Source organism: Phaethon lepturus, unplaced genomic scaffold, assembly GCF_000687285.1.
Source record: "Phaethon lepturus isolate BGI_N335 unplaced genomic scaffold, ASM68728v1 scaffold17499, whole genome shotgun sequence".
NCBI lineage: Eukaryota > Metazoa > Chordata > Aves > Phaethontiformes > Phaethontidae > Phaethon > Phaethon lepturus.
In genome coordinates, this window is record NW_010561416.1 from 2,882 (window position 1) to 18,788 (window position 15,907).

At 47.8% G+C, this 15,907-nt stretch overlaps 1 protein-coding gene across 1 annotated transcript in view; it reads left to right on the forward strand.

Annotated features, from left to right (window-relative positions):
• Positions 1–6,719: 6,719 nt before the first annotated feature.
• The window catches only part of LOC104626156, a gene marked incomplete at its 5' end in the record, with an annotated part of 14,833 nt that continues 5,645 nt past the window's right edge, over positions 6,720–15,907 (forward strand). The window contains 2 exons of the mRNA XM_010294004.1: positions 6,720–7,570; positions 14,462–14,623. Coding sequence (XP_010292306.1) covers positions 6,720–7,570; positions 14,462–14,623 — 1,013 coding nt within the window. The remainder of the gene's footprint in view (positions 7,571–14,461; positions 14,624–15,907) is intronic.

The following is a 15,907-nucleotide window of genomic DNA, read 5'->3' on the forward strand; positions in this document are numbered from 1 at the left end:
AATCCAAGAACTTTGTGCTTTTTGTTCAAGGACTGTATGAGATCTCAGCTTTATCATAATTTTTCCTTTGCATTCAACATTTCAAGCAAATCAAATTGTATATATATTCCCATGAAATGCACATGCATTTCAGCTCCCCAGTTGGATAATTTTGAGAATTGAGTCTATCATACAAATATGCAGTTACCACATGGGAGTGTGTTCCTCTGCAAACATGAATTTTTCTATCACAATTCCAGAAAAAAAACCCCAACATTTCTATGACAGTGATTTTCATGCCTTCACAAGTTTCTGCCATTGTAGATAGAGGTTCTAACTGGTGCACTGAAGACACAAGACCCTTCCGTAAGCTCCCCTTGGAAAGTCTTAGGCTCACCGTTGTCCTAATTGTTTAGAAGAAGCCCTTGCTCAGATTGGGCAGCCCAAGATACAGCGGTGTGCTCACAGACTAGCTTTGCTCGAAAGACTTTGGGAAAGCAGATTGTGTGCAGAAACTTGGTGCCAAGCAGCAACTCTGCCATCGCTAGGACTAACATCAGGTCTTCAACAGGCCTGTAAAGCACCAGGAAGCGGGGAGATCCTCACCACATGGAAGTCCATGGCAAAGCTCTGTGGGGATAGTTTTCCCTCCTATAGGGTCAATTGGTAGTGGTTGCTGGGGTTTTTTGAGTGGGGGTTGTTTGTTTGTAGGGGTGGTTTTTGGTGGGGTTTTTTGTTTTTTGTTTTTTTTGTTTGTTTGTTTTTTTTAGCATCATAAGAGCAATCCAATTCTTCTAAGTATTGGGGTCCTGTCCATGCAATGCCTCCCTGCGCCCACAGGGCTACACAAGGGACAGCCACTGCCCAGCCAGGAAAGTAACACAGCTCCTGCGTGCTCTGCACGGGGGCTAGCTGGTGGGCTAGTGCTGAGGAGGAGGTGGCAGCACAGCCCCACAGCCCCGCCCCACCCCTCAGCACATATGGGGGAAGAGTCAGCAGCAAAAAATGCCTATTGTTTCAGAAAGGAAATGACCCTTTTTCTCTTAAATGCTGGGAAATTGAGACCTCATCATCGGTGAGGAAGAAAAATCTCCTCTTCGCAGTGAAAGGGAAATACCACCTGAGCTGTACTGCCAGCCGTGTTAGAGAACGTGTCTCAGTGACAGGACTAAAGGGAGGCCTTTTTGTAAAGGAAGAAAGGAAAACGAGGACGTGCAAGGACTGCATGGAAGAGGCAGCCTTTCATTTCTAGGTCATGAGTTTGACTCCAGCTCACTAGTCACTGCTGCCTAATGATTCTTCAAAAGCTGATGATCATCTCTTAGTCGTTACTTTGAGGCCGCAGCCCCATCACAGAACCTGTCCTACATGGCACAGCTGGAGCTAGAGAGGAGTTACTGGGCAGGCTGTGGCAGGTCCTCTGTGGGATGCCGAAAAACCTTTTCTGGGGCTTCGCATGTATATCGTGCTCCTGTGCTCAGGGCTAAGCAGACTGGTAGGAATGATGGGGTTTGACTTTGGTCTTCCTTTGCAGGCCATCTGTGCAAAACCCCTGCTACTCCAGAGACCCAAGTCATTGCTGATGCCCTTTGTTTCTGGTGCTTTGTTCTTGTGGCACACTACAGTTGGAAAGTACTGGTCTTCTGGACTTAAATCTAGAGCGTATTGCATGTCTTGTGGTAGACAGGAGTGGGGAGAAATGGCAGTCTGACCATCTCTGTACCGCTCTTGTGCCTCTCCCTGGGACTACCTACCCCACATAACCCTGCCAGCACCACTCACTGGGGATGGGTTTTCTGTGCCCATGAATCTTGCAACAGCTCTGGGGACAAGCAGAGGACTGGCATGACTCTAACTCTGCTATCCTTTGTAACACAACGGCAGATGGAGACAAGCAAAGCTTTGGCTCCAGTTGTGCCAGTCATTGCACACATGTTTCATGGAGATTTTTCCCCATGCCAAGCAGCCTACAAATCAGGATGAACATTTTGAGAAGATAGGTGGGCACAGACCAGACGGGAGGAGAGCAACACAGGGCAGCACTCTATGGTGGAGCTCCGCACTGCCACTAGCAGCACTCATCCCATTGCCAGCCTGGCCTCTTCCCACTACCAGTACTTCCATTAGCCAGATGCATCAGAAGACCTGATAGCACAGATCATGTGCTATGATACTTGAATCAGTGCATCAGGGGCCAAGGACCCCTCTCAGGGACATAGCAGAGCTTAACAGGGCTTGCACTGAAGGAATTGCCAGTGAAACGTGGCTGTGAGCCACAGGCGTAGATGCAAAACAGAAAAAAAAAGGACTTTGATTTCAATGCTTTGAAGCATGGGGATTTGAATACAGACTTTGGCTTGGTTTACTAGAAAGGTGGGAGCTTTTGCAGGAATTGGGCCTGGGCAGGGCTGGGAATGCCTGGGCAGTTGAGTGCATCTCTTGCATGCAGCTTGCTTGGGATAAAGAAATTGTTTGAAAGTGATTTCACATTTAGATATCTGCCCTCCTTCCTCAGGTCAGAACTCTATATTAATGCACTTGGCTGTGCCCTGGCAGCTGCTAGTTATTGTGCAACAGGAAAAAATACACTTGGACTTAAAACTGCAAGGAGATGAAAGCCTTGGGACAGCAGCTGATGGGAGGGTATTCACCTTCGAAGGATTTAAGTTTCTGTGCTAGGCTTTGCTAACTGCCAACAGAGAAGAATCCTAGAAAGCAATTTGGAAATGAAGCGAAGCAAAGTTCTAGAGACTTAGCTGGGACACATCAATTCCTTCACTTCCTACTAATTACCTTCAGGTATCAGCTAGTTCACTGTTACCATCTCCCTGTGAGATGGGAAGCAGTCTGACTCTCCAGCTGTACAGGCACAGGAAGCCCAGCTACTTGCCCAAGGTTACGCATAGTCAGTCACCATCAGTTACAGGCTTATACTACAACCCAGGGAACCCTGTTTATCTCTAGTGTGATTACAAAGCCATGTAACCCTTTTAGAGGGCTACTAGACAAGTAGCACAAGTTAACCTGAGACGACGTTTGGCCCGGGCACGCGTTGCCAAAGATGCTGCAGGAAGGTATATTGACTCCTAAGCATGCACACACGACTCCATTCCCTCCCCTGCTGCCATACCAGCGTTTCAGCCAGCTGTCTGAAAGCAGCATCTTTCAGTACCTTACTGTCACCCCAGAAGGGGTGTGGAAAAAGCAGTACAGGGGAAGGGAAACAAAAAACCAACAATAACAAAAAAAAAAACAAAAAACAACCAAACAAAAACAAAAAAAAATTTGGCTGATTTCCCAGGAGCAGCAGTGTCAAACCTGGCTGGCCTCCAGCATAAGCAAATACATTTTACCAACCTTAATGCTGTCGTTTAGCTCTGCAAAGTTCTTCACACCTCCTTCAAGAAGCCTCCGGGCAGCACTGTGACTGTACCCCTGCAGCACGCTCCCTCCAGCGCCAGGCAGCAACCCATCTTCCCTGCTTTGCTCCAGGCCCTGGTATTGTTGCAGAAAACACTTACAGGCCAAGTCCTCAGCCAGAATTAGCTGACACAACTCTGTTAGGGGTCCTGGTAATGAGCTAATTTATAGCAGCTGTGGATCTGGCTCAGGTTTGGGTTTTTTGTGCTTTTTTTTTTTTTTCTTTTCGGTAATTGCACGGATGAGCTTTAATTGCAGAGTTCTGGTTTTGTTGGCAATGTGCCTGAAGTGCTTGAAAGAACGGAGCATTTTTGTATACCTCTTTCAAAATCCGTAGCAGAAACTATCTATTTCTTGGAAAATCCATGGTTTTGATTCCATAACCCAGTCAACAGAGAAGAAGAAGAGACTAGTCCCTCAGTGAGGTGCAGCAAGAAAAACTTGAGTTTCAGGTCACTGCCTTAATCATGGGAGATCCCTCCGCTGTAGCGCAAATGACATCATTGACCATAGGAAAGTATCCATTGAATGAATGAGGACAAGGTGCCTAAGCGTGTTGCAAAATCCTGCCATCCTTGGCATCCATTCTGAACTTGTGGAGGGGGTGATAACATTTTGCATCATCGCAAGGGGTTGGGAGGATAAATCAGAAGCGCTCAAACACTGGTTACCAGGACCTGCCAGTGCTGAGATCAATGGTTTGCAGCCTAGAACAAATAAACAAGAAATTGTTGTGGAACCACTTTATGTTGCAAGTGACCAGAGGATGGGGAGAGCAAAGGACCGTGTTGTCTGCAGCACAGTACTTTCTCAGCGCTGGATTTGTTGGCATTGAGGGGACCCTCGTGCAGGGGGTCAGAGATTTCTTCTCCTTATGTTTTATTTTTACTAACCCAACCAAACTTTCTGGTACATGTTGTAGCTTTTGTAGTCATAAAAGATATGAACTAAAGCACCTGACATCTCCTTCTGTAAACAGCAAGACCTCATTTTAATATGCTGCTTCCTGATTTCAGACAAAGAAATATTTGTGTAGGCCAGGGTGAAACCGGTTAAGCAAGAAAAAAAGGAGCAGATTGAAAGACAGTGAGAGAATCTCCAATGGAAGGAAAGCAAGACATGATTAATAAGTGAAGGCAATCAGAGTCCGTGGGAAGGGACTACCATTGCATATAGTAATTCCTGGTTCGAGTGACAGCTGTATGATTTGTTCTTAAAAAGAAAGTGCAGCTCTCAGCAACTGCTCTCCTCCTGTCTCTCAGGGGTTTTGTCATGCCGTCTGGGGTGGTGATGCCATCAGAAGAGCCTGTTAGCCTTCTATTTTTCATGCAGATACAATGCTTTGCCTCTCGCTGCTGAGAGGTGTTTGCAGCTGAGCAGGTAGGTCCCTCGTTACAAATCAGTAAGGACTCAGCTCCACCTCCTCCTTCCAAGACCGGGCACTGAGCTGCCTCTTACAGGTGGCATTTTGCTGTGCATGAAGCTGCAAACCAGGCTTCCTAGTCCTTGTCCTCAGTTCATGGTCCACCGCGCTCACCCTAAGAGGAGGAAGGGCCGTTACCCAGCCCCGCGCAGGCAGCTCTTGATGAGCTTTCCTGGGGCGTTTCCATGGGCAATGTCTTTCTCTTGTCCCCCATCACAGCAATGAACTGATGTTGGGTTGCTGACGGTCTGGCACTGGCTGTCCCAAATGTGGCTCTTTACAATGGAGAGATGCCTGTGAATCCTGCCAAGGGGAGGCAGGTGCAATTCTGTATACGATAAACAAGATCTTCTGTATGGGTTTATAAGCACTATGTCCCCAAGTGCCCTAAAAAGCCCATCAGATAGGATTATTTCTCACTGACAGCACTTTTGAAAATCCAGTGTAAACTATTAAATTTGTGGCCGCCTATGGACAGTAAAGGGCATGTTTCAGTGCTATCCCAAGAAATTCTCAAGATCAAATAGAAGGAATCTAAATAAAGTAGAAGATGATCCATGTAATAGCTAGCTTGGCCTCATCAATGAGTGAAAGTCTCCCCTGTCTGTGGACATTGCGGAAAGCAAGCTGGAGCCGGGAAGGCTGGAAAATGGGTTATTTCTGAAACAGGGAGTTTTCTGGGTTACCATGAAGGAGGACTGCTCAGCGGAGCTCTCCCCACTCCACTGCTGGTGGGGGGGTCTCAGGCTTCCCTACCTATTTAGGGATAGTTACATTGCTGGCAGTGAGTTTGTGAAGCAGATGCTGATTTGGTATTAGGCAAAAGAGGAAGGAAGTAGGAGAGGGGAATGAAAGGAAATGAAGTAGGAAGTAAGATATCCTGAAAAGTGTATGCATTGTAGCCCTCTGAGGTGCTTTGGGTCAGGCAGTAATAAGGGAAAAGATAAGAGAGAAACTGAAGTTTTGTACTGCAGCAATTCCTGGTTCCAAGTCTACGAACAGATGGATTTGGAGCTCAGATTTGCAGTTTGCGAAAGGGTGGATGCAGAGCTTTTCACTGTCACTCATACCAGTGTGAACCAGAAGTCTGCACTGTGAACTATTAGATTCAGAAAAACAGTAAGAAAACCTGGGGGCAGTTCTACAACTCATGTAGATGAACCTTTCGTCCAGAGAGACTGTCCTACCACATTACTGCGTGAAATAATTGTGATGTGAAAATAAGTTGTCTTTGTCCATGTGCAAAAAAGCTCATGAACAAAGCTCCCCCCATGCCCTTTCTCTTCACAAAGGAGGTAAGAGTTCATTTAAAGAAATTACTTCATAGCTAAAACCATACAGGGATCTACAGTGCCTCGTTTACTTTCCCTATCAGAACTTGCTTTTCATCACCTGTATGTGTGCAGAGACTACTGCAGAGAATACCAAACATCTTGCAAATTACTTGTTGCAACCCAAAATTCACTTAAGCCTGCAGAAAGTCAATTTCATTTTACCCTTTTTTTCTGCTAGTTCAGACGACATTTAATCAGAGGAAATATTTTAGCCTTAAATTAATGTCTGTCATGCTGAAAGAATATGTACTTCTCTGCATCTGTACACAGGTAATCACTAAAAGGTTAGCTGGCTACAAGTGTTGTTTGCTACCTAACTACTAAATCAGAACTCTTTGTGCATTTGTGACGCCTCCTGAAGGACTCCGGGTCTACGAAATACAACACTTCTGTTGTAGGAAAGCAGACAAGAAAGGTTCATATAGCTCAAGAAAAACAAATGGGGGCTGCCTCCCTCTACCACCTTACTATAGGCAGTTTTACATTTCACATCCCTCAGGGGATGCGCTATAAACTGAGTTTTGTAGCTTCTTGTGACCTTCTCCTTGTTTTCTTTTAAGCAGGTAAGAAGAGCCCACCTGCTGAGGACAAAGTTGTGCTAACACACATGAAGATACTAAGCAATGAAGGAATTCAAAACCCCGGGTTAATCCCAGAGGCTCCAGCTGACACAGCCTGCACAGAAGAGTCCCATCTCCCCGGCGTCAGCCTCCCACCGGACTGCCAGGGAAGTCCGAATGCAGTGACAGCACCAGCAGATCCAGACTATGTAGATGCCCCGGCAAGCACAGACTATGTAGCCACGCTGCCTGACCTCAGCACCTTCGAGTCCAAGTGCCAACTTCACAGATTCTCCAAATTTGAATCTGAGGACTCAGGGGTTGAATTGCCAAGCGGGGCTAATTCTCCATCCACCCCGACGGGCTCAGAGAAGAGCTTTGTGCTTCACAGCAGAGACTCATTTTGTGACTCGGGTGTGCTTAGCACCTCTTCTTCTCCAGAAATTGACCATCTGATAATGAGAACCTGTAAAGAGCGTGCCAGAAAAGTCAGCCACCAAGATCCGGAGAGCGAAAAGCAAGCTGAGTACTACAGCCAGGAGGCAGATGCTGTGCAGGGTCCTACAGCTTCCCTTGAAGACTTCAGTGTCCCTCAGGAAGAAAGTCATGCTGAACATTTTGACCAGAGCGAAAGGCAATCTCTGGAAAAGGAACCTACCCCAGAGACAGACCTTCCCAGGGAAAGCACTCTTCCCACCCCAGGTCCTATAGAAGAGCCAAAGACAATTGCTGACAATTTCCCAGAGAACTTTGGCAGCATGCAAGACCTTCAGATCCATGGACATCAGCTGAAGAAATACCCCACAAGCGACAGTCTGGATGAATACATGGATGAATGCTGTAGATTGAGTGAGGTAAGAAACACCCAAACTGAATTTTATGGCTAGGCCTGTCCAAATACCTCAGTCACGGTTCAAGTCCTATTGTCTGTCATGAACTAGGACACATCTGAGTTAGACAGTCTCCCCTGAAACTACTGCAAGCAGCAAATCATGGCAATATGTTTTTAAGAGCTCTTTTCATAGCAGTGAAATTCTGAAGTTATTAACATATATTTGGTCTGGGTAAGGATGACTAGTGGCTCATAAAGATCTGAAAAAAGTCCTAGATTAGAAAATTTACTCATTCTGGTCTTAAAATGAAGATTGTGAAGGTAGTCATCACCCTCTGATACATGGGACGGGGATCAGAACACAGTTTCTGTTTGAAGGTCTGGTTATTCCTGTTCCTGGGAACAGCTGGACTGCTGTCAGGGCATCAAAGCTTGGAAAGAACTTGTCTAAGGGGTAGCTCATTCCTGTCCGGGCCTGCCCTGTCCTCTTGAGCCGGCTCTCTCGAATAATGAGTGAGCAGGGAAGTAATGCACAAATTCAAATCTTTGCTGGGCCGGAGATCCCATTTTAACCCTCTAGCACAGCTGTGATGGAAACTCCTGTGTTCCCAGACTGACCGGACTGCAAAGACGTAATATTTTCAGCAGCTTGTCCTACTCTTTCCATCCCCCTTGCTGAGTACACCGCGCGAGTGACAGGAGAACAGAGCGCGCCTTCTGCGCACCTTCTCCCAAAGCGGGTGCTGGCAAGCAGGCAGCCCAGTGCTTTGCCTGCAGCCCCACGCTGCCGACACGCAGACAGGCCGCCGCCTTGCCGGCCCGCCGCGGTGGCTTCCATCAACCAGCGAAGGAAAAATCTAACGGGGGAGCTGATTCTTGGCAGAGGGACAGAGAGCCCCGTGGGCACAGGGAAAGGAGAGGGGCAGGCTCGGTGAAGAGGGTCGCACAGACACGCCGAAAACATCAAACGGTGCATAACGGGGATTTCTTTTCAAGGGCGTTCATTGCAGTAATAGTGATGAATCGGAACGGGAGATGGGTGGGAGGAAGCCAAGTGACAAGTGCTGTGTTCTGTGCATATAATTTCGCCATGACCTTTCTGCCCAGGCCCTGAACCATCAGGCGATGGCCTTCCTCTCCAGCACGCCAAACCCTCCTGAGCAGGGAGAAAGGTCAGAGATGACCCATCTCTGTTAACATTGCATATCGAGGCAGCACAAGCAACACACGAACCAGCTGAGCAGCCTCTTCCTCCCCAAGAGCTGTCTCACACACGGCAGAAGACAGATGTCTATTTTGCACGGTTCCCAAATAGACAGCGCCCTGGCCTTTTGGCAGAGAGTTCAAAAAGGGACCGGAGCAGGAGAGCTTGACCACAAGGAGACTTTATAAAAAGTTACCTAAATTCTCTGTCGCGCTCTGGAGGGTTTGCAGCCAGCTTGATCTTGTCTGACAGCTCTGGCTGCCCGTGAAATTCCTTTCAATCCTTTGTGAAATGGAGCCTCAGTTTCCCAAAGCGGAGCATTTAAATAAACAAGAGAATAAATTAGAAAGAAGCCGAAGAGGAAATGAAGCTCTTGGTGGCTTATCTCCCCTTCTTTTTAATATCCTCACTGGCTGAGTCCTAAAGCTCTGTGCCCCAGAGCACTTCTCTCTGTTTGTTTTTCAAGCTGTATAAATACAGCTGTGACCTAGATGCTGGGGAAGTTTGCCCCTCTTCACAGAGCACCTCCAGGCCGCTGTATCTCAAGAGCCAGGTAGCACCCAAGCTGGCTGGGGCAAGGAATGCCCATGGCTGCTGCACAGCCCTGCGGCTGCGGCTATGCTGCGTGCCTCAGAGCTCAGGGACAACCTCCTGCAGCTGCAGAGCCTTCTGCCCTCCCCAGCTCTGCAGAAGGTTGACCTGTCCTCACTATCATACAACAGAGGCAGGACAGAGCGAGACCCACTCAGAAACGATGTCCAGATGATCATCTGCCTGTACAGCTGAGGGGTGCATCGTGGTTCACCCCAGCTGAGGCTCTGCTCCAGGCTCACTCTGTGGTTTTCACATGTGCCTGTAACCTGCCCAAGACACAACATGGTACCTAGGAGCCAGTCTCTTGTCTGGCCTGATGTGGTCTCAGGGACTCAGATACCCCTGGAAACGCAATCAACGTTCCCTGAAAAGCAGCAGGCCAGTACAGGGTGTTCCTACTCTGCTTGGCAAAGAACATGGCGAACCAAATTGCCCCCTTGAATCAATTCAGTTGATATAAGCCAGTATAAGCACGCTTGTGTCTCTATATAATGCCAGGTGAGAGCGTTATTTAATTATAGGTGACAGCAACTCCCTCAGTTCTGTTGCTGGTTTGGGGAATATAACTTTCGAGTAAGAGGAGAGCAGTGGCATTTCGCCAGCCCGGCTGGCTGCGGCCGTACCAACAGCACGGTGCTTACCGGCACACCACAGCCGAGCAAGGATTCAGTCTCCGGATGAGGATGTGCCTTGATGTCCTCCTGGCCTCCCTCACTGCTGAGGCCACTTTCAAGAGAACAGGAAGGAAAATGTTGAAAAAGAGAGACTAGAAAGGACCAAATGTTTTGACCGTTTGGATTCATTTGGTGAACGGCTTTGGCTGAAAATATACATCACATCATTTCAGTCTGGCGTTCCTTAAACAAAGCTTTCTGATCTTTTGTTTTAAGCTGTCGCTATTGTGAAATTTGCCTACATTTAGAAAGATGAAAGAAAGTGGAAGCTGTCAAACAGCAAGTGAAAGAACTTTGAAGCCCAAATAAAAGCACTTCCTTTTAAGCCAAATTAAATGTTTGGGGTCAGTTTGAAGATACATAGCTTTTAATGCTTTTGCTTTGCAAACAATTCCTCACGCTCTATAAAATTGACGTTTCAAGTCAGCCCAAGACCCCTAGAAGAAGAGATGGGGTGGGAGCATCGTCATCACTAAGTGAAAAAACCCAACATGATTCACACGATGCTAATCATCCCGGGCCAAAGCAGTCAAAACACTTCCCTGCAGAGCACGGTACGGTTCAGGGGGATGACAGAGCAACCTGTCATGGTCAGCCCTGCAGCCCGTGCGTGCCGCTGGGAGGAAACCAGAAGCTATCAGCAAGCACAGCCCCTCCTGGGCAGCAGGGTGGAGCCGTCAGAAATATACAGCACGGTCCCCCTCTTTCCTGTTATTCACGAGCCTTTTGGTGCTGTCAGCTTCCAGTGACAAATGCTTCCTGCTCAGCCTGTGGCGTCACTAATCAGTTGCTCCAAGCCCATGATGCGGGGTGTGTAATTGCGTTCCTTGGCTGTCGGCGCAGTGAGCGTACTGCCTCCGTGCTGGCCATGCTAACAGGGCGGAAGCGGGCAGGGAGGGATTCATGAGAGGATGGAGCGTTGTATAAGTCAAAAGTATCCACAAAAGAAAGTAAAGAGCATTCTATGAAGCACAGAAACCTAAGTCAGTGCAAGGAACCTCAGCGAGCTCTCATCCGAACGAGGAAAAGCTTCACCTGCAAGCTAGTCCTGCCCACCAGCCTCAGCTCCTGCTGCCAGGTCCAGCCCAGGACAGTTTCCCATTGAGCCCAGTTGAAGCAAAGCCCACCACAGACATCAGAGTAACTGATCATGGCTGAGATGAGGCAGGACAGAGTGCTGCCTAGATGATCAGAAATGCAGATTTTGATTATACCTCAGTTGGACAAGAGGCTTGAAAATAACCGTCGGTCTTGCAGCTCCCACTGAACTTCAAACCTCTGTAAGTGCTCAGTTGCTGCAGTGAGCACGATGCTACATGTACACAGGAACAGGGTCAGGCTCCCAGCTCTGCAACTCCAGTGGCTTCAGCAGAAAAATGTGATTTTACACCAGGCAAAATACTGACTGGAGGGCTCTAGATAAGAGCTGAAGCTCCCAGTGCAGGTTTTGATCCTGTATTTTTAGGCTTCCTAAGAAATCTGTGGGCCAGCACAAGTGTGGTGGTTTATTGCCAGCTGGTCAGGGCTACAAATACTGAAAGACCTGTCCCGAAAACTTAGTTGACTAAGTGAGCACTCACAAGGGCAGAGATACCTTTTTAGTTAAATGGGTGTAAAGTCAGTGTAGCGCACCTTAACTCCATAGGGTCAAAACCTTAGTGGGAATAACTCAGTGCAGTACAGCTTTTCTTATACCATTTTATTCCAGCTGAGAGTCTGGTTCAGTCTGATGTACCTGAAAGCAAGATCTGGCACCTATTTATACATCATGTTGTTGCTTTCCTAATGCAACTTTAACCATCCGATTCATAAGTTGTGTCTGTCTGAGCCTCTGCATCTTCACTTTCAAAAAATTAGGTGAGATGTTTTTCCTTCTTCATAGGCTTCATCAACTCAAAGATGGGTACATGGCTTTTGTTCCAATGCTATTTGACCATCCCCAGGTGGGGAATGGGAAAAATTTCAGTCCCCTTAGGTGAATGTTTCGGGAAGCTTCAAGTGGGAGAACAGAGACTGGAAGAGACTCATCCTGGAAAACGTTTGCAGTTTTTCTATGGCTGCTCACCCTCCACTGCTAGCACAAAACTAACAGGTGCTGAGAGGAAAATATTTAGACCAGAATGTGACAGAGCAGTTTCTATGCTGCACTTGGCATGACCAGAAGATAGCGAGGGCTGTTTAGGTATTTCCAGTCTATGGAAAAGAAAGTCCTGGAAAGGTCCCTAGAGAAGCCCTCTCTGAGCAATTGTTTGGGGGACAACCAGCTAAATTACACAAATTTTCTCTATGGAATGCCTGCCATACCTGAGCAATCCTGATGCTAACGGGGCCTTGTGGCAGAGCAAGCGAGGTGAAGCATCCCCCTTAAAAGCTTCTACCCTTGCACGCTGACCGCAGAGGTGGCTGGCCCGCAGGGGTGGGCAGGCTCTGCCCGGTTTGCCTTTTGCTCATTTGCGCTTGCTGGGACCACTTCAATAAAATGCAAATTAATTTCCTATTAAATAGCCCCAACTGCCTGGCCTGAGCAGCCTCTGAGGGCTGGCTGTGAAGAGGGGCCTCCGGCGGGCGGGCTCCCCTGCGTTTCTGCAGCTGCGGTGGGTTGGATTCGGCTCACTGTCTCCTTAGGGCCATACAGCCACTGCGACAGCACGCCGGCAGAGAGGGGGGTTGTTAAATGCTAAAAGAGCGTGCGGAGCGGCAGCCTGCCTTTCCAAGGATGATGAGGAACTTCTGACCACCTGTTTTGGGACAGTGTGAAAAAATGACTACTCATTCTGGGACAGCTCAAAACAGCTACGTTTGCAGAAGCTGATACTCATGTACTTTCTAAAAATCATGCTTCTGAAGCTGGGCACCCCGAAATCCCTAGCTGCTTTCAGATATGGCAGTTACGGTGCTTTTGATTCAAGTTTTTCCTGGCAGACACCACATAGGCTTTGTTCAGGGTCCAGGGGCTGTGCCCCTTCCCGCTGCACAGACATACTAAGGACGCAGTTTTATGGCCGAGTAACCTCTGTCTTGCCACCACTTCTGCAGGCTCTGCCCAAGAGGAAAATAAAAATCATGAATGTGAATGACTGGTTAGCTTAGAGTCATCGCAGTTTTTCACGATTTCATGTGACCTCTGTCCCAGCCTCAGACACAAAAGCATCTGGACATAATAATACCTGTTTATAAATAACATTGTATCATCATTTGTTTAAAAAGAAGTAAATCCTAATGTTGATTATTTTTGAACACACCATGAGCTTTCTGACATAATGAAAAGACAGGAAGAGTCCCAAGGCTGGCATTTCCCCAAAAATGTAGATTGTTGTGGGAAAGGAGACAGAGTAAGCTTCCTGCTTTTGTAGAGAGAATTTATTTTTTGAAGTAAGATAAACTCAGAGCACTGCTTTTGTAAAGATCGAGGCTTATTTTACTTACTGATATCACACGCACATCAGCAGGCAGCGCCAAGCTGGAAGTGAGCCTCTGCGTGTATTTGTCAGCAGCACGTTCGGCAGAGTCCGCTCGCGGCGGCGGCGAGGATGCTCGCTGTGCACGGGGAAGTCCTGGGGCCAGGAACGGCGAGGTGCGGAGCCGGAGGCTGGGAAGCTCCGTGGCCTTTCCTCTGCCGCAGGATTACCGTCTGTCTCCAGCACTGGCCTTGGATGAGCAGCAGTGAGACTCTGCAGGTCCCGGGCAGGGAGGGACCAGCGGTACGGAGTATCCCACCGCAGCCAGACGGCAAGCTTGATCCTGCAGGCTTTCTTCAGGCATCTCTTAATGGCTGGGAAAGTAACAGCATGGTTGTAAGGTGGGATCTACCAAGGACCAGTGGAAAGACATTCGCTCACTTTGGCAGCTTAATTCAGGCACATGTCCCTCTTACTGACCCGCCAGTGATGAGGGTCTGAATTCAGCCGTACCGTAGTGGTTGCAGGTTGCCAAAGGCAGACAAAATGTACCCCAAGCTGGTCACAAAGCAGCAAATCACTGCAACTTACAGGTATGTGCCTTTGGGTAGGAGCCAAGCTCAGCCTCAGTACTCATAAGCATGACTTGCACTGAGGGCTATGGGCTAAATGAACCATACTAATCCCAGCCATCTATACCATACGGTAAGACTATGTTTATAAGAGTGCCATGGCCAGTAAAAGACAAAAATTAGCCTGTGAGGTAGAACTAGAAACAGGCTGTCATGAGGTTTTCCTCTGTATCAGCCTGTGATCAGTCGGAAAAGTCCTTCTGATGGAGCATCTTGCTCGGTAATCCAGAAAAGAGCTGTGAGCAAGGGATGCTGTAGCTCAGATCTGGCTATAACCAAAGCCCCTTGCAAGAGGACACCTGAGTGTTTTTACCACAGCCCACATGACTGTAAAGGGTATGCTGGGCTCCCAACTGCTGGTAAGGATTGCTCTGCTGTTACTCCGTGGTCCAAGCTGTATTGTCATTGCAGGTGAACCAAGGTAACAGCAAAGCCCTGGGATCCGGTCTGGGATACCTGGAACATATTTGCCAACTGATTGAGAAGATCGGGCAGCTCCAGGAGCACAACCTGCGTCTCCGAAAGCAAGTGTGCAGCTTGCAGAAAGAGCAGAAGATGAGCCAAATAAAAGAGGTAAGCAGACACCATAGTATCTTCCCTGATATTATATACTCTAGGCTCAGATGGCAAGTTCCAAGTCTGTCTGTGGGAAGATCCTAATTACCTTAACCCCACACCTACCTGGGCTGGGTACTCTTGTCTTCAGGGAGCCCTCGCCCACCGTGGTGGGCTCAGCTTCCCTTAGAGTGGGCATGGGATTCTGTTCTTGTTCAATTTTGTTTCCCAAATGTCACAGCTAGCTTGTGCTTGCTTCTGTTGTGTTAAAAAGGGTCCTCTCATGCAATGGCCAGCTCAGAGTCGGTAGCTTTTGCTTCTCTACAGTTGAAAACTTCCAAAGAACACATCTCCCCAGTCAATGCTATCAAAATGAAACATTTCCATGGACCTCCTTAGCAATTGTGTTTTGAATTAACAGCTCTTTCTTTTCTTTCTGGTTTCAAACTGTCAAAATCCCCAAATTTGCCACGAAACAGACACAATGGGAAAGAGAAGCAGTGGTACCAGTACCCAGCTCCATGCTCTCTTTCCCCTCCTGCTCTTCTGAGCTGCCAAGTGAAGAATCTCTGACGTGAAACATCTGAGTGTACCCTTTTGTCTTTTTTTTTATCAGCCTGAACTAGTTGGGGAATTTGACTGAAATTTGCAAAACATTTCAGCATCCTCCTAAACAGCATTTTTTAGCCCCTGCATATTTTGTTCAGCTCTACTCCACCTCTGCTTCTCAGTTCTTTTTCTTTGGCCATCACACCAGGCTTCCAACTTTTTTCCTCCCCTCCCTTTCTATTTATCTTATCACTCCCCAAAGGAACAGAAGGGGTTTGTCACACTCAGCTATTTCTCCCCAGCCATGCTGTGGCGAGTCTTTTATTCTCCCGACAGCGTCATTCCTCCCCTGGTGCTGCTCTCCCACCTGCTGGGACTGGATCTGCAGTAGGTGACTGACTCCTCCTCAGAGCCACAGCCAAGTTGTGAGTCAGGTTGCAGAGCAGCGTAGCCCGTCATTTCCATGTACCCATCTCTCACGCTCAGAGGAATGCAGCCTCCTACATAAAGCCTGGGAATTGTTAACACATTTCCTGGAGCTTTACAACTGTGAGTCATTGCTCAAAGTAACTCTTCCAAGCTGCAAATTCCGGGTCAAATCCTCATCTGGTGTGTGTGCCTCCTCTTCCCCAGCTCCCACTGAAATGAAAGGCACCATGCTTTCATTAATATTTGAAATTTTGATCTCTTTGGTATTTCCCAAGAGCTCTCAGCAGTGCCTTCGCAGCCCCATTTGTCCCATACTGTTCAGCA